General features: G+C 36.9%; 3 protein-coding genes across 3 annotated transcripts; 2 read left to right on the top strand and 1 right to left on the bottom strand.

Annotated features, from left to right (window-relative positions):
• Positions 1-1464: 1464 nt before the first annotated feature.
• On the top strand, positions 1465-3287 carry LOC106385056 (transcription factor MYB80). Its single transcript, XM_013825003.3, has 3 exons — positions 1465-1760; positions 1882-2011; positions 2399-3287. Exons 1-3 carry the CDS (start codon positions 1628-1630, stop codon positions 3096-3098), a joined length of 963 nt encoding a protein of 320 aa, XP_013680457.1. The 5' UTR covers positions 1465-1627; the 3' UTR covers positions 3099-3287.
• A 1804-nt stretch (positions 3288-5091) lies between these two features.
• Positions 5092-6478, top strand: LOC106380447. Its single transcript, XM_013820202.3, has 2 exons — positions 5092-6094; positions 6174-6478. Exon 1 carries the CDS (start codon positions 5362-5364, stop codon positions 6049-6051), a length of 690 nt encoding a protein of 229 aa, XP_013675656.1. The 5' UTR covers positions 5092-5361; the 3' UTR covers positions 6052-6094; positions 6174-6478.
• A 45-nt stretch (positions 6479-6523) lies between these two features.
• On the bottom strand, positions 6524-9114 carry LOC106385055 (THO complex subunit 3). Its single transcript, XM_013820201.3, has 11 exons — positions 8905-9114; positions 8707-8802; positions 8477-8606; positions 8146-8237; positions 7953-8024; positions 7705-7762; positions 7483-7600; positions 7302-7388; positions 7130-7208; positions 6904-7039; positions 6524-6816 (listed from the first exon to the last, which is right to left on the bottom strand). The coding sequence occupies exons 1-11, from the start codon at positions 8965-8967 to the stop codon at positions 6782-6784; spliced, it is 966 nt and encodes a 321-aa protein (XP_013675655.1). The 5' UTR covers positions 8968-9114; the 3' UTR covers positions 6524-6781.
• Positions 9115-21730: the final 12616 nt, after the last annotated feature.

Genomic DNA, 21730 nt, shown 5'->3' on the forward strand with positions numbered 1-21730 from the left:
CAAACCCTCAACCTCATGGACAACAGGTGGTGTCTCCTGGTTTGGGTTACCAACAAAGTTCAGATGTTCTTGGGTGGATTTATCAGCAATGAGTAAATTATTTTATTATTTTTACTTTTTATTCAGTTTAAAAAAAAAAAAGTCAATCGCGGATTCCCACGTGACGACGGGACCCGCGCAGAGTAACTAATCTGTGGAAGATTAGTCCTTAGCTAAGGATTAATTTGACACATATTATTAAATTTAAAGGGTCTCACAGATTATTATAATAAGTTTAATACTAAGAGCAAGAGCATCAGTGAACCCTCCTTGGGGGTTCTTCTTTTCAATTTTTTATTATTAATTTTTTTTCTTTTTCTTTTTGATTTTTTTTATAAAAAAAAAAAACTAGACCAATCGCGGGCCGGCCCCACGACACGTGCTACAGTGTTGAACTTTAGGAGAGATGGGTTCAACCCCAAAAGCTTTAGAAGAGAAATGTTCATGTGATTAAATTATTTTATATTTTTTTTTCTTGATTTCTGTGTGAACTCTTCCCGTAAACCTTCAATTGGGGTGCTCTAAGGATTTTGTTAAAAATCAGCATTGGAGGCTGTGTTACGCGGGGTCCTAACTGACTAGGAAGTTTCAAACGTAATTGCGTTCGTGCGCGAAAGAGACAAGAAACGGTACCTGTATTAGATTATCTGTCTTTCCACGAATGCACACGTACGCCCTCGAGACATTCTCCATGCGTCACCAAGATCTTCCCTTACAAAAAAAGAATATGCATCACAAACTCCAGTTACATACTTTTTTGTCAAAAAACAAAATGACTAAAATAGATTTTTTTATTTTGAAAATTTTAATATTTTTTAGTTTTTTAAATTTGAAATCATATTCACAAAACCTCGTCTCGTAACTCTAAATCATAAACCTTAAACTCTAAATCATAAACCCTAAACCTAAACTCTAAATTCTAAACCCTAAACCCAAAAGACACCCCTTAATAAAACATTTTAGTCATTTTGATTCTAAAATGTTCAAAAAAAAAAGTCATTTTGATTCTTAAAAACTATATTTGTGACAAAAAAAATTTTAGTACTATCCTATGGAATTTCTCAAAAAAAAAACTCCACTCTAATAATTATATAAACCTATTATCTCAATTTATATATAATGTTTCAACCCATAATTTTCTACTGCCAAAACTTATTGGTTTGCATAGATAATATTTGACAGAATAATTTTTTTATGTTTGGGTGAAATTCTATAAATACAATATGAAAAATAACGAATGATGAAAATGGATATACAAGGAGTTGACCAAGCGTAGAGTGGGTGACCTACCTGCCAAAGGGAATCACACGCTCTGTAGCGTTGAATTCTTTACAGAGTTTAATCACTTCATGCACATTTGATGCTAGTTTCATCGTTTCAATTTTTGTTTCCATTATTATATATACATACATTTTCTTTCTTCCTTTACAATTAAAAGCCACGATTACAAGAAAACAAATAAATTAAAGTTTGGCAGTTTTAATTCTTTTAGGCAATCTTTGATTTATCTCTTTTTTTCTTTCTTGTGATCAGTAAATTAATTAAAGAGAGGCCGATCGAGAGATAAAAACTAGAAAGAAAGAAAAGAATGGGTAGGATTCCATGCTGTGAAAAGGAGAATGTGAAGAGAGGACAATGGACTCCTGAGGAAGACAACAAACTGGCTTCTTACGTTGCTCAACATGGTACTCGTAACTGGCGTCTCATTCCTAAAAACGCTGGTATATTTAATTTACATTCTTTTTCTAAAATATTATTTCTTTAGTCTAGTAATATAATGATGTGGTCTAATTTGTTTGAGCGTGTAGTAATGGATCGGTGAAACCTGGTTGTTATATATAGGATTGCAGAGATGTGGAAAGAGTTGTAGACTACGGTGGACAAACTATTTGCGTCCTGACCTGAAACATGGTCAATTTTCTGAGGCTGAAGAACATATCATCGTCAAGTTTCACTCTGTTCTTGGTAACCGGTATGACTTCTTTATATGTTATGTACCATAACTCATTACGGCCTTCAAACTTTTCATACGTTCAATTTTCTTGAATCCATTTCTTTGGGAATATATATAAGAAAGTTACAGATAGACTCAAACATGGCGGGGTTTGTTCTTATTTTGTTTTGGATTTTAAATGTATAATTTGTCCACAAGTTTCTTGGGAAACAAGAACATAATAAGACGTAAGCCTTGCTTTATATACCAGCTGGTCTAACTATAGATTTTTAATATTTAGAGAAGTTTCTTCATAAGTTTGAAACATAGCTGATCGTTGGATTTATTTTCCAACGAGCAATGGTTAGCAAGAACTGAATAAGACATCAATCTTATTTTAATTTTCGTTTGACCTATATGGTTCAGGTGGTCGTTGATTGCGGCCCAGCTTCCTGGTCGAACAGACAACGATGTGAAAAATTATTGGAACACAAAGCTGAAGAAGAAGTTGTCGGGAATGGGAATAGATCCCGTGACCCACAAGCCTTTCTCGCATCTAATGGCAGAGATAACCACTACACTCAATCCTCCTCAAGTCTCACACCTCGCTGAAGCTGCCCTCGGATGTTTCAAGGACGAGATGCTTCACTTGCTCACCAAGAAACGTGTTGACCTAAACCAAATCAACTTCTCCAACCCTAACCCTAACAACTTTAACCGAACCGTTGATAACGAAGCTGGTAAGATGAAAATGGATGGTTTGGAGAATGGTAATGGGATAATGAAGCTATGGGACATGGGGAATGGATTCTCCTATGGATCTTCTTCGTCATCGTTTGGAAATGAAGACAAAAATGATGGATCTGCGTCTCCTGCGGTTGCGGTGTGGAGGGGTCAGGGTGGAATACGTACAGCGGTGGCTGAAACTGCGGCAGCGGAGGAGGAAGAGAGGAGGAAATTGAAGGGAGAAGTGGTGGACCAAGAGGAGAATGGATCTCAAGGAGGAAGAGGAGATGGAATGTTGATGATGAGGAGCCAGCATGATCAACATCAACATCATGTGTTTAATGTGGACAATGTCTTGTGGGATTTACAAGCTGATGATCTCATTAATCATGTGGTTTGATTCATTTTGGATCACATTGGTAGTTAACATTTGGTTATGACTGATTAGGTGTTATCTGTTTTCAGAGATTGAATAAGTTTTTTGCTTTCTATAAAATAATTATTTAGTAATGAAAAATTGTAAATACATAATTTCTTTTATAATATTTCCATCTTCGAGAATCTAATTGTAATATTCCGGTTTGTGGTATTTGGAAATGCTTAAAATAATTGTTTTGGGTATGTATGTCACGTATCCGTTTAGAACATCATGATTAAACGTGCTTGAGGTGTAGTAGTGAAAGGATGATGATCCGTCGGAAAGTGATTCGCAATATGATGCAATTGTGAGGATAAAGCATATAAAAATATCATGTAGTGATTGTAGGATCAGTAAACAAGACTTTTGAGTATTTAAAAATTAACGCATCATCCGTTACACGGAATGGGCATACAGACAAAGTGAACAGGCGTGGAAAGCCCATTAACCGTGGGCGACCATGGCGTTACACTAATATTCAAACTGTTGATGATATGTGCAACAAAATTTTTTCAAATTTTAAGTGTTTGATATGTCTTAATTCAGCCACCAAATCATCCAAAAATGTATATATGAATCATCCGATGATGCTTGAACAATACTCCATCTATTTCAAGAATGTTATTTAAAAAAAAATTCATGTCTTTAAAATGTATTTATATTCTTATTAACTATATTTACTTAATAAGTAGTATTTGAGATTATTAAAATTATTTATAAGATCGATGCATGTTATAATTAATATTAAACTTAAATAAATATAAACTGCATTAAATTGCTTAAATATTATTCTTTAGGTAACAAGAAAAAAGTATGAAAATAACACTATTTGTGAAATTGGGGAACCAATTGTTTCAAACCTGATTATGAAATGTCTGCATAGCCGTTTTTAGTTTTGACCAATGTTCTTAAACCCGACCCGGACACTGAACCGAACGATTTACCGAGTTGTTGGTTACTAGGTCGACTGCGGCTGAACCGCGGATTAATAAATAAATAAATTTTATTATATAATAATATATCAGCTATGTAAATTAAAATATAGAAACCAAAGTTTAATATTTTCTAAAAAAATTTTAAAACATTAAATAATAGTTTGGATATGTATATATTTTATGTATAAAACTTTTAGAAAATACTTAACTTTAGTTTTTATATTTTTATTTTCATTTGACATACAAAATATCAAAAAATAGTTTAGATTATTTAAAATTTTCTCGAACAAAGTTAGATTTACGACATTTAAAAAAATCAAGCCATAAAATTTATAAATATTTAAATGTCTAATTGAATAATAAATTAAATTTCAAATACAAAATAAACCAAAAGTAAAAGATCATTGTAATAAAATGTCAATAACGGAAATAAACTAACGCCAAATCACATCAATTAATTTTGGTTCTCTCTACCATCGTTCACTTCATTTTCTTCAGGTGGCATAGTGAAACTGAAATCTTCATCAAAATCTAAAAATCACAAATATAAAACTGAAAAAGAAAAACCTAACTTTTTTTTGTCAGCACCTAACTTCTTAATTGGAAACTTAGAATATAAAACATAATCTAAAAATTTAATTAAAAACTTAAAAAAATGAAGTAAAAGTTATTTATTGGTTCGACCGGTGGTTCAACCGGTATCGAGTTTTGGGTTTTACTTGGTTTTTGTGGGTTTTAAATATTGGATTTTTTTATAAAACCCAAACCGGATTTTTTCTGGGTCACCGGGTTTACTGATTCAACCGCGGGTCCGGGTCGGGTTTCAAAACACTGGTTTTGACTGTAAATAGGCAACCAATCATCAGGCAAAGACTCAATTCCACTAATAATTGAGTTTGGGTCGATTCAAACTAAAAAAGCACATTGCAAAACATTTGGCCCACTGAAGGCCCACGTTTGTTTTTTTTTTTGTCAACACGATGTATTGGTCGGTCATTAACGCTGGGAATTGGGAAAGAAAATATAGCCGTTACAGTGGGAAAAAGTATCGGAACAGTAACCGCAAAACGTAGAGAGAAGAAGAAGTAGATCAGACCGTTGTACATATAGCCGTTAAGGAACAACAATTTAAATACCTGAGCTTCACAGAAAAGGCAACCTTATCAACACACAAAAACACCAACTCTTCTTACTCTTTAGATTCCATTTTCGATCTCTGTTTCTTCATTCCATTTTTTTTTTCAAAAACTCTCGTTGCTTTCCATTTCTGGATCTTTTTTTCCTTATAAAGTATCAATCTTTTGTTTGGTATGGCTGGAACTAAAGATTCTCACATAGTCGAGATTCCTGTAGACGAAGAGCACAAAGAGAAGCAACAGCAACAAAAACAGTTGGTTACGGTCCCAACACCGGGAATACTCAAAGTGATTCAACAGCATCCGTTGTCGGAGATCTCAGAGTCTCCAGGCCATCTCTTGCTTCTAAAGCTATGGCAAAGAGAAGAAGATCTCTTCTGCCGCCGCGTCCTCCGCAAAGAATCAAGGCTCGAGTCGATCAAAAGAGAGATCTTTCAGCTCTGCTGCTTCTTCCTCGTATTCCACGGCTTCTTCTTCACCATCCTCTACTCTTCTTCCTGCTCTGACGATGATGCTGTCTGCAAGAAGTGGTGGATACCTTCTGCGGTGTCGCTAGCCACCTCGCTGGTTCTGGTGTTTCTGGTTCAGGCTAAGCTGTTCTTGTTCTGGAAAGTTTCGAGAGGAGTTCATAGGGAGAGGAACGATAACAGGACGCTTACGCGGTGTGTGTTGGAGCTGAGGATGAAAGGGTCGAGCTTTGACCTGTCGAAGGAGCCGATGAGTGGGAAGAGGATGAAGAGCTCGAGCGTTGAGATCAAGTGGAAACCTGTTACTTGGTTCTCTCAGTATTTGATCACCATTGTTCTTCTTTGCTTTGCAGGGTTGTTCTTCCCCGTCTCTAAGTTCATCCTCTGCGGATTTTGATCTGACAAAACTTTTTTATTCATTTTTTTTTTTTTTTGTTCCGGTAAGCTAAGCATTGTCTGCTTTTGTACTTCAACCAAAAAATCTGGACTCTCAGTGATAACTGTGTTGTTATTTTTCAGGATTCTAGTACATTTTTTCTTCAACCTCCATTGTGGGGATGAAGCCTTTTGGTCCGATCTTCCTTAGCTTGGGAGAGTTGCTGTCAAATCACAGGGGTCCAAGAACAAACTGTAACTTTTGGCAGCCATACGCTCTCTCACACATAGTAGAGATCATACGTCTGACGCTACATAGATATGTAACTTTGAATCAGAATTCTATAAAGTTTCATTCTTTTATTTGTTTTTCTATAATAAAGAGCACAGCTTGTGAAGTAGTAGTATCCAATTTTTTCAGCAAATAAAATCAAAACTGCAAACATTCATTCCATGTTAATCATATCTCTGTCTGACGCTAAATAGATATGTAATTGAATCAGAATTTTGATCTTTGATCATTATTTTTTTCTATAATAAAGGGCACAGCTTGTGTATAGTAATAGTATCCCATTTTTGCAGCAAATAAAATGACAGATTCATATAAAATCACAACTGCAATCATCCCATGTGAAAATATTGATACTGTTAACACATGTTTAGTAGTAGTAGTACACAATCTGTTTCCAATTCACCAAGTGCCCGAGCAGAGTTGCTTATAGATCTGTTTCCAGATGCGGTGTACTGTGTTCCTAAGAGCTATCAAAACCAAATATTCGGAAAACACCTGCACAAAGATACAAATAGTTTCTTGTCAGTTCATTTTCTACAGCCAATTTAAATGAGTTTATGTTGCTGCTGACACAGAAGGTACCTTCATCACCATAATACTTGGCACTCTTGTCATCACCTGCATATGCAAGTAAGTTGTATTTTGGATTCCACTCCACGCTGTTCATGGCAGCTCTACATGGAATTTGATGCAGCGTCCGCCCAGTTTGGACGTTTGCCTGTTTTTAATGGTTAGATATGAGGACACTAATCTCACATTGAAGAAACTATACATTAACTAGTAGTGAATAGTCTGACAAGTAACTTACAATATCTATAAATAGATCCTCACTAGCTGAAGCAATGTATTCTCCTGAATGGTTGAAGCTTATTGTTCTGACGGGCGAGCTGCGAGAAAGAGCAAAAATTTACCAACATGAAACATTAAATCTTTTAATCTGAAATATCAAAGGATCTGCACTCCCAAATGCTGAGACTCACTCAAGTTTTGTAAATGTTCTCAAACAAAGCATGTCTGACATATCCCAAAGGCTGACTAAAGAATCAGCACTCCCAACAGCAAAGTATCTGTCAAGATAAAGGTGTGGGGGGGGGGGGGGGGGGATTATATAATCAGTTGTGTCTCAGTGCGTAAAGACAATGAATGCATAACATATATTACCTTCCTTTAGGATCAATTGCAATGCAGTAGCACCCGGCTGTGTGGGCAGTGAGAGTGTCAACTGGTTTAAGATCATTTTGCATTTTCTCAAGTGGATATGAGAGAACTTCAACAGTGCCTGAACAGAATGAGCATAGGAAAGTAAATTCCAATAAGATCATTTTCTCATGTTCAAAGAACAGATAAAACTAGGCTAGGGAATGAGTATATTTAAATCCTCACCAAGACCAGTAGTCAAGAAGAACAGATCTCCTGACATGTTCCAAGCAATCTCATTTACCTGTTAAACAAGAAGACGAAAGCTAAGGAAACAATCCATACAGCAACAATATATGGTACATCTTCTAAAAGCATGTATTAACTTGTACAACCCAAGATGATTGTTACATGAAGAAGAAAGTTAGGCGGAATTTAACCGCATGAGTTAGAAACACAACATAATAAAAAGAAAAACTCTGAGATTACGTTACCTCATATGAGAATTTGCGCTTGTATAGGGATTTATTAAACTTACGGACATCCAGAATGGTAAGCTCATCGTCCTACATTGGCCAGTAAGAGAAACAACAAGCACAGATAAAAAGGATCCATCAAGCAAAGCATAAAACAGTCTAGAAAGGAGCAAATAATGTAAGTGTAAAGACATGAGGCTGGAGACAATACCCTATTACCAACAGCTATATGTGTCCCGTCAGGTCTGTAGGTGATGTTTATATTCTCCCCACTAAGCTCTGCCTGCTGTGTACATTTTCCACCTGTACAACTCGAAGAAGACATATCATCAACGATCCAATTATGGAATCTGGCTAAATAAACAGTTCATAACTGTTAGGAGCTTATATCTAACTCAAGGGTACAAGCCAAGATAAAAAATTTGTGAATGTCACAAAGCTCATCTATTAGAAACTACACAGATCTCTAAACCAAGCTCCAGCCTATTAACATTCTTTTCCAGAGACAAAAGCTAGTACATTGGGAGAGTATATGAACTTACTGCGAGCATCCCAGAGACGAACGCTCTTATCGCCAGAGGCAGTAGCAACGAGATCTGAATGTTTTGGGTCCCAGCATAGCTGATCCACACTATCAGTATGTCCCTTTAGCTCAAGGTCCTTAACCTTACTCTGTATCCACCACACACCCATTAATAAAAATCATTACTTTTTCCATATGTAAAAATCATAAAGACACAAAAACTTTGCAGCTCAAAGGCAAAGAAATTACATGACCGTGAGGTTCGATGGTCCAAACACGAGCGGTTTGGTCAACAGAACCAGAGGCAAGCTTTGTCCCATTAGAGTTCCAAGCTACCGAATGTACCTTTCAATCCGAAAAAAAAAACCAAAGCTAGGGTTCGTAAGTTTTTTTTTTTTAATTCCAAAAAAAAATAGATGAAGATTTAAAAAAAAAATTGAAGAAGACCTTCTTCTTGTGACCTTGATACTCTCTGCTATGAAGATTCTTGAAAGGAATAGTCTCCTCCATTTTTGATTCCCAGCTGCTTCTTCCTTCCACTCAACCTTTTTCACGGCTCACCGAATGTATTCTACCTCTGAGCAGAGACAGAGACGGAGACAGAGAGCTTCGCTTTCCTAAACGCAGCGTTTCGTAATGTACCGGAATTTTTAGTTTTTCTAAACCGTACCAGAGTTTTTAGTTTCACCGATGCCTAGATTCTAACCCGCGTTTTAAAATGGAATTATTTTTTTTATAAAATAGTGTTATAATTTTTTTACATTTCTTTTTAATCTAAAATGTATGGCTTGTAGTTCAGTTACTTATTTGTTTTGTCAGTAAATCTTAATTTGTTTTTTTATAACTATTTTGGTTTTTGTAAGAATATTACGATGAATTTTTTCCAGTAAATTTGTATCAAAAACATAATGTAAACATTTCATACTCGAAATATTGAATATCTTAAAACACATCTAACCTTATATTCTACCAATAGATTAATTTATATGTACAAAAAAATAGACAATGACTTAGTTAAAACAATTCCCTATAGCACCAGGTGAATCATTAATTACCATTGCATACATTAAAATGTTGATAAATAAAAGGTTCAAATTAGTTTACGTAGGAGTGAGAAATGTAAAGCTGCATAATGAAATGATTTCAGAGTATACTATATTGTATTGTGTATGTCATATTTAGAGATATATATTTTCGTATGTAGAAACTATATGTCATTTGGTAAGAATATTGGTCATGTTTATTGATTCCCAAACAATTGGTAAGCAAAATGAATTAGTGTAACTTAATTTTCAGATTTATATATTTAATATCCAATCCAGTCTAACATTAACGGGAAAGTGCATATGTCCAAAATTTAAAGGATTTTTAATGTAAAACCTCCTCAATTAAGTTTATTTCAGATAAAAACCTATCAATTAAAGATTTAACGTACAAACCCTCGCCCACCCCCAAATCATCCTTTTTTATGAATCAACCCCTCCGTCTACTACACAGTTAAAGACGTGTGTTTGCCGTTATTCGTTTTATTTATGATCAAAAACGTCATAGCTTTTTGTATCTCTTCTTCATCTCTTTTTTTGGTGTCATTTGGTCAAACTATTGTTTCGTAAGGTGTGTTTTTCGTAGAGATGTCATTAGTTGTTGGTCAAAACAACAAAACTGGAACATATGTTTTAGCTAAATTATTAGAATACACAAACAGAAAAATTCCAATATAAATATGGTTCACTGCAAAAGGATTACGGTCTACTGCAAAACAAGGTTTATATGACCTTAAGTCAGGACAGAATAAAACAGCAAAACATTGTTTTAATGATCTTAAACTGAGTTGTATGTGTTCCATTTGTTGTCCAATATCCCCCACATGTATACGAAATGATAATTTGAAACACATCAAAACACATAATGAAAAAATGAATCAAAAGAAACCAGAAAAAGTTGAGAAATAAAACTAAACACACTTATTTGTTCATCTTTCCAGCGTCTCTTCACTTTCGTTTTTTGATTTTGAAAAACAGGAACTTAGCTTCTCAATTTCAAATTCTCTCTCCCAACCTCTCACCCTCTCTCGAACTCAGCTTCTCTCACCCTCTCTCAAACTCAACCGCACTCGAATTCTCAGAATAACTAAGCTAAACTCAAAACCCATTCTCTTTCACAAATTAGGGTTCGTATCTTGCAAAGTCTGGACAAGTTGGGGATATTTAGAAGACATAGGAATTTTTTATTTTATTTTTAGAGAGACAGGATTAACTACTTGATGTTTTAAGTAAACATCGTGTTGTTTATTACCAAATCGTGTTGTTTTAGGAATTAATTAAAAATGCAGCGTTTAGTAGTGACAGACTGTTAACAGAGGGGTCTATTCATTAAGAAAGATGACTTGGGGGGTGGGGGGGTACCCGAAATAAACTTAATTGAGGGGGTTTTACATTAAAATCTAAATTTAAATGACAACCTTTTATCAATAGATATAAGTAAGACTCTAAATAAATAAATTATATTATTTAAATGGATTTTGAACCATAGTTGATTATGTAAAATTATCATTATGTATGTAGTTGGACATCATATTTATTAAACAATATTAAAATTTCTACTTTGCAAAAAAGTATTATAAAACTTTATTTTGAAAATGTTTAGTTGGATACATATGAACTTACTATATTTTCAAAAACGTAAATTTACTTACATTGGGTAGTTTGCGAATCAGTTACTTTTTTGTCAATAAAATGATAAAATCTTGATCTAAATCTTGATAAAATGAAAATAATTAAATCTTGATCATGTTGTTAGAAAATAAGTTCAAAATTATAAATATTAAACATAACAAAAGTTTAAATTTGTTATATAACCTATTATGAGATAGGGTAAATGTTTAATAAATCTTGATATCTTGTTATTATCGTTTGTTTATGTTAGAGTTACAAAAATATTCTTTGGTTGATAGTAATTCTAACAATATTAACTTAGTTATCTAAAGTTCATCGTGATTCTAAAGAAATTGTTTCTGTTTATTTTTGTTAGCATAATTTTAGGAAATGATTTGGTTATGTTAGATAACTTTGTTAGAGTTTTAAAAACTATAGGAAGATGAAATAAAAATCGTTTAAAAACAAATTGTTAGCGTAGTGTTAGAAAATTTATTGTTCGTTCTAGTTAAGATTGTTAGAATCTAATTCGTTCTAGTTAAGATTGTTAGAATCTAAGTTTAAAAAATAATTAAACGATTCGTCATTTCATATGGAAATGTTTACAATTCCATTTTATACATACTCTATAGAATAAATTAGGATATTTTCTATGAGGTAATGATTCAGGTTTTTGAGTTTTTCTAATATGCATGAATGATAAATGTTCTGAATCTGTTTTCATTTCTCTTTTGCACGGAACCAAAATATTTATTTTAATTCATGACGAAGAGAAGTCATGGTGAAGAAGAAACAATTGTCTACATATCAGATTATTTCTAATGAGGGCCTACCCTACTTCCATTTTTTTTTTTGAACAATAGACCTACTCTACTTCCAAAGATTCAAAAATGGAGACAATGAAAAGAGCAAAAAAGAAGGGCTTTTTGCAAAAGTGACTCAAAACTTGGAGTCAAACAGAAAACTAACCTTTTCTATTGACTCCTTTTTTTTTTGAGATTTTAACCCCACACCTGCATTTTATCTACGAAAATGCCATTAACATTTTTTTTTTTTTCGAAAATGGCTTCTTTACTGTCTCAACCTCATCTTCTTCAAGTATTTACAATATTGTCACTGCAATGAATAGTGGCAACAACCTTGTACGAACTGTTTGGAGCTTTTAATGCCCTTTAATGCACGTAAATCTCTTTACACTCTCTCTGTTTCAATTGTTATGAACTAAAAACAACATTTCTTTCACTTTCTCTCTATATTCATCCAAAAAACTCAAGCTTTTGATTCAAAATATGGGCTATGGTTGACAGAGCCATATTTCTTTCGTTTTGACTTACGGTTGCTTTCGTTTGAGGTTCTGGGTGGTTGGAGAAGACCCTGTGTGCAAACGAAGTCATCTCACCTAGTTTAAGGTACGAATTTGAATTTTTTTTCAAGATCTGTTCGCGTAGAAGACTTACTAGTAAGTCATCTGTATGTAGAAGACTTACTGATGAGTCTTCTGGTCAAACGGACGACTTAAATTAAGTCGTCCAGCTTTGTTTGTTAAAAAAAAAACACTCCAGACGACTTATATATAAGTCGTCTACGAGAAACGGGCTAGTTTTGCATTTGACCGAATCGTGTCAGATCTTTGACTATTTCTGGACGACTTATAATTCAGTCGTCTCTGGGAAAGTTAAAATTTCAATATTTTATGAAAACTTGACGACTTACGTGTAAGTCGTCCTAGGTTAGTTTTGTAATTGAAAAATAAAACTTCATAATTTAACTTTAACCAGACGACTTAATATAAAGTCGTCCCTCCAGAAGACTTAATTTAAAGTCGTCCGGGGAAAGCAAAGTCGTCCAGAATTTTTCCCAATTTTCTGGTCAAACCTTGCTTATCCCGGACGACCTTAAATTAAGTCGTTTAGCTGGACGACTTTCATCTAAGTCGTCTGGAGAAAGTTAAATTTCAAGTTTTATTTTTCAATTACAAAACTAACCTAGGACGACTTACACGTAAGTCGTCAAGTTTTCATAAAATATTGAAATTTTAACTTTCCCAGAGACGACTGAATTATAAGTCGTCCAGAAATAGTCAAAGATCTGACACGATTCGGTCAAATGCAAAACTAGCCCGTTTCTCGTAGACGACTTATATATAAGTCGTCTGAAGTTTTTTTTTTAACAAACAAAGCCGGACGACTTAGAATTAAGTCGTCCCTTTTAATTTTCAATTGCAAAAGTGACCTCTTTAGACGACTTACCTTTAAGTCTTCTGGACGACTTAATGCTAAGTCGTCTGCGGCAATGTTTATTGAACTTCTTCATTTTCTCTATGTTTACTAATGTGTTTTATTTTGAATATTTGCAGATGATTTTTCAGTTACATGCAGTGTATGGAGAATGGTTGTTGAGAGATTTCCGTTGGGATTTTGTGGTTGATGATCTCAAAGGAGCAAGATTGTTTTTATTGAATGAAGATTCAACACATGCTGAACTTGTTGCAATGGCTCAAGAAGATTATAACCTGGACATGAGAACAGTGAGTGTGGAGATTAGCTACTCATTACCAGCAGAAATGATGATGGCTCCAGGCAGTCTTCCCATTCATGTTACAAGTGATAGACAAGTTCGAAACTTGCTGGAGATACTCAAAACCCATAGAGTATGTCTTTGTGTATCAAGCCGCAGCAAGGTCGAAACGGTTTCAGAGAAAAGGGATATTGATGAAGCTGGTGAATGGGAAAAAGATGTTGGTGATAATGATGAAGCTGGTGAATGGGAAGAAGATGTTGGTGATGATGATGAAGCTGGTGAATGGGAAGAAGATGTTGGTGATGATGATGAAGCTGATGAATGTTTTGAAGATGTATGTGATAATGAGTTTGTTGAAGATGAAAATCAAGATGGGGAGGAGGAAAATGGGGAGGAGGATGCTGATAATTCTATTGTTGGTGAAACGGATCAGAATGGTGGGGATTACAGTCTTTATGGAAAGGTTCCAGATGAGGACGAGGAAGATGATGATAATATTTGTTTTGAAGAAATCCAAAAGACATATGCTAAGACAAATGCTATTGAAGGAGGAAAATCGAATGGTACCAGTATCTATGTCAACCAGAGTTTTGTTAGCAAGGGTGCACTGCTTTCAGAGCTGCGGTTGGCAGCAGTGAGGGGTAAGTTTTCTTTCAGATTATACAAATCAACGAAAACTCTCGTTGTGGCAACATGTCGGGTTAGCTATTGTGGATGGAAGGTCAGAGCGAGTGTCAAACATGGGACAAACACGTTTTGGGTAACAAAGTATGTGGAAAAACATTTATGCTCAGCGGGAGACCGAATCGCTCAGCGGAGACACTGTACTCCGAAGTATGTAGGTAGTCTTTTCATTGATCGTGTTGGAATCATTGATGGGATAACTCCGCAGCATATCACTGATGCAATGAGGAACATGTTTGGCATGGCGCTTGATTACACCACTTCATACAGAGCACTGTTATATGCACAAAGATTGGTGAGAGGATCAGCAGAAGAAGGGTATTCGCGTCTGGCATCATATCTCGAGCAAATCTCCATTGCAAATCCTGATTCTATCACGGCGATAGAACTTGATTCTATGAAAAGATTTAAGTATCTATTTCTCTCTTTTGGAGCTTCTATCAAAGGTTTTAAGTATCAGAGAAGGGTCATTGTGGTGGATGGAACTCACCTAAGTGGAAAGTATGGAGGAACTATGTTAGTTGCAGCCGCACAAGATGGCAATTTTCAGATATTCCCATTGGCTTTTGGGATCGTGGATGAGGAAGATGTACCTTCTTGGGAATGGTTTTTCACAAAATTGGCTAGTTGTATATCTCATGACAAGCCTCTGGTGATAGTCTCCGACCGGCACAAGGCCATTAAAAGTGCGTGTGATAAGGTGTTTCCTTGGGCAACCCGAGGAATATGTTATTATCACCTTCAAGATAACATTGTCAAAAAGTTTAAAGGGAAACATCTCATGTACTTGGTGAAAGGGGCTGCTTATGCTCACACGGTTTACGATTTTGACCGGTACATGGCTGAGATACGGAGTGCAAACCCGGAACTTGCAACGTATTTGGAGAAAGCCGACGTCAGGCTATGGTCAAGGGTTTATTGTAAGGGGAACAGGTTCAACATAAAAACAAGCAACATTGCTGAATCTATTAATTCCGCACTGAAGCGAGCAAGAGGATTTCCGATTACGTTCCTGCTGGAGTTCATAAGGCAGAAGTTAGGAAAATGGTATTGGAAAAGGAGACAAGATGCTTTGAGTCTCACAACTGAACATAGCCGGGGTGTTGAATACTTGCTTGCTGTTCGAGAAGAGATAGCGGATACGATGACGGTCGAACCAATTGATGGATGGCATTTCTTTGTCAAAGGTGGCAAAATGGACTGTGTGGTTGATTTGGAACATGCAAAGTGTGATTGTGGTGTCTATGGAGTGGAGAAAATACCTTGCTCTCATGCTATAGCTGCTGGAACACATGCTGGTTTGCATATCTCCACACTTGTATGTCCACTGTACTCAAAGAATTATCTGTATGCAGGATACTCAGAGAATATATATCCTATCGTGTCACAACATATTGAGGAACGAGAATGCTTTCCTCCAGAACTAAAGCGTGGTCGGGGGAGACCGAAGAAATCAAGATGGCAATCTTGGTTGGAGCTATCTAGGATGAGAGGACACAAACCCAGGAAGAAACACAGGGCACGAAGATGCTCAAACTGCAAGGAAACTGGCCATACGAAACCACAATGTACACAACCAGTTGACTAGTTGTCCAGACGACCTAAATTTAAGTCGTCCAGTCTTGATTACCCGTCCAGACGACTAAATTTTTAGTCGTCCAGTGTATTTTATTTTTAGACGACCTTCTACTAAGTCGTCCAGTGTATTTTATTTTTAGAAGTCCAGTGTAAGTCGTCCAGTTGGAAAACCTTCCAGACGACTTATAATAAGTCGTCCAAACCTTCTAGACGACTTATTTGTAAGTCGTCCAGTTGGAAAACCTTCCAGACGACTTATAATAAGTCGTCCAAACCTTCTAGACGACTTATTTGTAAGTCGTCCAGTTGGAAAACCTTCCAGACGACTTATTTCTTCCAGACAACTTATATATTTACAAATCTATACAAAGACAAGCTGAAATACAAATACTTCGCTCGTTAAAAAATCATGTTCAAATACAAAGACAAGTTCAAATACAAACACAAATCTAATCATACATGCCCACGAACTTATCACCATCCACATTTTCTTTCAAATGCTGATCAACAAGCTCCTTCCATATATCCACCGCCATATTATCCCTCATTTTCTTCGCGTTGCACCTAGCAAAGTCTTTAGGGTCAAAGGAGACCCCAAGAGCATGACATTCAATGTACTTTACAGCGTACACGCCACAATCACCATTGTTGGCCGTGGGTACACCTTTCAGCGGTCTCTCATATGTGTATGGCTCCAACCCGTATTTGACCCGTATTTCGTCGGTGGCTGCGCACTCAACAAGCAGATAAGGGACCATCTGGAGAAAAGGCTCCATTATCGCATCCCATGCGTCTGGTACACTAGATGAAGGTATGCTGTCCCAGACGACTATGTGCCTCTTAGGGATCGATATCCAAATAGCAACCCAATGATTGTCGTTCAAGTTCACTGGCGCATAGATATCATCAATGTCCTCCCCCCACTTCTTGTTTGATTGGCAAAATGAAGGTATTGATCCGTCATAAAAATTCGACGCCCCACCAGGTAGAACTCTTCCTAAACCTTTGTGATCAGGTTCCGATGTTTTGAAGAGCTGATACTGCTCTCTCCAAGACTGGGAAAAGTTGTGATCCAGGAAGCACATTCGCTTGCTCCTGAAAGCTTGTGGGTTCTCCTGATACCTCTGCCTTAGCACATTAATCCAAGCATCTATATGCTGCATATTAAATATAACAAGTTAGAAGTTACCAGACGACTTAAATATAACAAGTTAGACGACTTTCCAGACGATTTATCTTTAAGTCGTCTGGAAAGTAGTCTACTTGGACGACTTTGTAGACGACTTAAATCGTGTGCAGAAGACTTACGCAGTCTTCCAGCCATTCTCTGGCTGTCCAAAGGAAGTGGTACCACCTTGTTGGTGATGTACGTGGTTTGTCCTCGGTCTTAGTTGAATAATGACTGCAAACAAAAAAGCAATCAGTTTTGGACGACTAAATCAAGCTATTATGGGTAAAGCAATCACTTACGGATCAGTTTTCAACCAATCAGCGAGTTCCTTCAACTTATCTTTGTTTACTGGCGGAAATGGATTATAGGCTGCCACTATATCTTTTTTTTTCTCTGCCGTATAAGGAGATCTCACAGTGGGAGCAGGTTTCTTCACTCGTTTACTCTTTGCACGCTTGTCCAATACAACCAGGCTCGGTTCTGAAACTGGATCACTTGGCTCGGTGGAAGCGAGGCTCGGTTGTTGATCGGTGGAAGCGAGGCTCGGTTGGTGATCGGTGGAAGTGACAGCAACAATCTCTTTGGAGGTGACACCATCTGCTTTATCCTCCGGCAAGATCTTATATACCGAGTTCGCCTCAGTTGCTGTATCCTCCGGCAACCATCTCTGCAATAAAAGTTGCACACAAGTTAACCCTGGACGACTTAAATAAAAGTTGTCTGGACGACTAGTTGACCCTGGACGACTTAAAATTAAGTCTTCCGTGGTCAACTAGTCGTCCAGACAACTTACGTTTAAGTCGTCCAGGGTCAACTAGTCGTCCAGACAACTTTTACAGTCGTCTGGACAACTAGTTAACCCTGGATTTGATACTAACCTCTTTGATTTGAGGAGGCTGTTTCTTTTGAGGAGGAGGCTGTTTCTTTTGAGGAGGAGGAGGAGGCTGTTTCTTTTGAGGAGGAGGAGGCTGCTATTTGGTTTGATGAGGAGGAGGCTGGTTACTAACCACGGTTTCATTGGCATGAGGGGTAGCTTGTTTGTTACTACCCCGGTTTCTTTGGCAAGAGGGGTAGGCTGTTTATCTTGAGGGGTAGCCTGATTGGTTAGAGGTGGAGGGGTAGCCTGATTGGTGACACCAACCTTCTTCTCCACAGATTCCAATCTATCGGACAACTTCCTAAACTCCCTCATGCACTTCTTAAACCCTTCTTTCATGCAGTCAGCTACGCCCTTGAACATAATTTCCAAATCCTCTCTGGTCACCCCTCTAGCCTCTTCTCTAGCCTCTTCACTAGCCACTTTATGAGCCTCTTAACGAGCTTTCTTCCGAGGTCTTGGATTGTCTTCCTCCTCCTCCTCCTCCTCCTCCAACACAACCATCTCTTTGGCTTTCTTCGATGGAGTCACAACCTTAGGTTTTGTATAGACCTTAGTACCAGTGACTTCCCAGCAATCCATGGTCCACTTCCACGGTCTCCGCTCATACATGACTTTAATGATGTTCTCCGCGGGCAGGTCCTCAACATCAGAGTCCCATTTTGGCCACATTTCACTAATGTCCTTCTCAACAAAGTTGATCACGCGGGTCTGCAGTAAATAGAAGAATCGAGTTAGATAAGTCGTCCAGCTGGACGACCTTCCAGACGACTTATTATAAGTCGTCTGCGCAGTCTTTTGGATTGAAGTAAATACCTGACTCAAGATAGTAGCTTTCATTGATCTGCGGCCTCTGCTGCCCTCGTAAGCCAGTATCGGTGGAGACGGACTGTCTGCTCTGGGACCACCAATACTAGCACCCAATTCCGGCATAGCTGTGTACGCCCAGACCTGAAGAACTTGTATAAACCCATCCACGGTGTAACAGCCAGTAATTTCTTTGTTCCACAAAGAGTCCATCAGCACCTTAAACGCGACTCTCCCCCATGGATAATTCTCAAACCGTTCTAAATCCATCACTAGCCTTGCCAGAGTAGATCGTGTAGCGGTTGAAAACTTTCTCCCTTCAATGAATCCAGTGAAGATGGAGAGGTACGCGAGCCGCTTGTGATCTTCCCTGGACCAATCCCCGCATCTCTTCAGTGCTGCTATTATCTGATCAGTAGTTGGCCCAGCTTCCAGATGAACTCCCAGCATCCCCCAGAAAGAAACCATCTCTTGGGTAACGTCACATTTTGGTGTCTCAAGGTCCTCGATGTACTCGCAGTTTAGACCAGTGAGGTTTTCAAACTCTAACAGTGAAAACCTCAAAGGTTCTGGACCAACGAGAGACCACATCTCATACTTCTTCTTAATGTCCAGCTTGAAACTGAGCATGTAGTGAACCAGCCTTGAAGCCCAACCAAATCCCTGCTCCTTGAACTTGATGAAAACTCCCAAACTCGACTCCTTCAACTCTTCAAATTCGTCATCAGTAAGAGCTTCCCTTAGAGCAGTATGCAACTTGCTGTTATCCGTATGATACGAAATGCTATTGTGGGCTTCTGGCTCTTCCCCTGATGTGTATAACCTACGGGGGAGTTCTGGAATATCCATCCTTTTTGTCTGCAAAATAATCAAAGACAACAATATAAGTCTAGACGACTTAGTAGACGACTTATAATTAAGTCGTCTGGAAAGTCTTCCAAATAGACGACTTATATTTAAGTCATCTACTAAGTCGTCCAGTTGGAAGACTTTCCAGACGACTTAAATTACTTACAAGTCTTCCAGTACAAAGCGGACATGATTAGTCGCAGAAGGAGTTGGAGTACTCGTCATTGCGGTTATAGATCTGAAAAAATAAACGTGAAACGGTGAGAATGAGTAAATTGATAGAGACAACGTTTTATGTTCATCTTTTCCTCGAGATTGATGACTTACCGGCATTAGGGTTTACAGAGAAACGGCGCTAAGGTTTACAGAGAAGAAGCGGCGGCGCTAGGGTTTAGAAGAAGCGGCGGCGCTAGTGTTTAGAGGAAGCGGCGGTGAGAACGTTGGTGACCACGGTGGCGAGGGCGACGGTTTGTTCGGAAATAGTGGAAGCGGTGGCGCTAGGGTTTAGAGGAATCGGCGGCGCTAGGGTTTAGAGGAATCGGCGGCGCTAGGGTTAGAAGAAGCTGCGGCGACAACGGTGAGAATGAAGTGAGATAGATAGCCGACGTTGAGAACGATGGTTTGTTCGGAAATCGTGGGAATTCGAAATCGCCTTTGAGAGAGAACTGTTAGGGTTTCTGAATTTCGCGAAAAATGAAACCAAAAAAAAAAATCACCTTATATATTGGGTAAATAATCTGGTTAGCTTTAAAAGTACATTGGTAAACTTTAAGGTTTGGTCCGGTTTAGACGACTTATTCTGGCTGATAATGTACAACAGACGACTTAATATTTAGTCGTCTGTTTTCAGACGACAAAATATTAAGTCGTCCTAGACCCTAAAATGAACCCCTAAACTAAAATGACTAGATTAACTAACTAACCACGTTATAAAATCAAATTATACTTAAATAGTGTTTACTATACACAGAAATGAACACACATAAGTAATTTTAAAAATTTTCAAAAATGGTTTTAATGCTTTCCAAAATCTAACCCTAAGAACACATACAATACTACAACATATGTTGATGAAACATAAACTAAAGAATATCATGACTCACTACTTTCACTCATCTATGCTGAAAACAATTGAAATTTGTTATATCTTAATTTATACCTCCTAAGACATATGTTAATTACATAATTCCCATTTTTCACTTATCAAAATATTTTTTACAAAATTTTTAAATTATGTTTAAGACTAACTGTCCAGACGACTTAACTGAAAGTCGTCTGGACGACTTATTTTCAAGTCGTCTAAACAGACGACTTTCAGTTAAGTCGTCTGGACGACTTATTTTCAAGTCGTCTAAACAGACGACTTGCGATCAAGTCGTCTAAACAGACGACTTGCGAGGGGTAGAAACGTAAAAAAAATTCCGTTTTTTTGTTTGGTCACAAGGGGATAGTTGTAATTTCAATAGCCTTTTAGGTTACTTTTGCCTTTGACCCAAATTAGGGTATTGTTTTGGGTTTGACTCCAAGTTTTGAGTCACACTTGGCAATTCTCCCAAAAAAGAAATGACATGTGTGTATACATATTGTGTAAATGTTTGTATTAATTATAATATACTTTAAAAGATTAGACACAATTGTATTAATAAACTGTGAAAGATTCAAATTTAATTTATTCATGCTAGATAAACTTACGAAAGTGTGTAGGTTGAAATATAACTATGTTAGTGTATTATGATGTTAGTGTATTACGGATAGTCGATGAATCTTTTTAATTAGAGGAGAAGTTATTTTGTTTAATCTAATAATAGTGAATGTTATATTTTTTTCTAATAAGCAGTGAATAAGTTCAAATTTAAATGACAACTTATTTAAATAGATAAAAAGTAGAATTCTAAAATAGATTAGATATTTCTTGTAATTGATGCACTTTTAGAATCATGAATAGTCGTAGTTCAGTAAACCATACCGGAACTTTTTGTAAACCGTTCGGGATTGTTAGTAAACTGTTCCGGTTGTTGGTAAAATGTATGGGAGGCCCTTCTAGATGATGAAGAGGCTTCTGAAAGAAACCAACGAGAGCGGTAAAACATGAGTAATATAAAATGAAAAGGTTAAAAAACAGCTAAGCAAGTA

The sequence above is a fragment of the Brassica napus genome, chromosome C9 (genome assembly GCF_020379485.1).
Source record: "Brassica napus cultivar Da-Ae chromosome C9, Da-Ae, whole genome shotgun sequence".
In the NCBI taxonomy this organism is placed as follows: Eukaryota; Viridiplantae; Streptophyta; class Magnoliopsida; order Brassicales; family Brassicaceae; genus Brassica; species Brassica napus.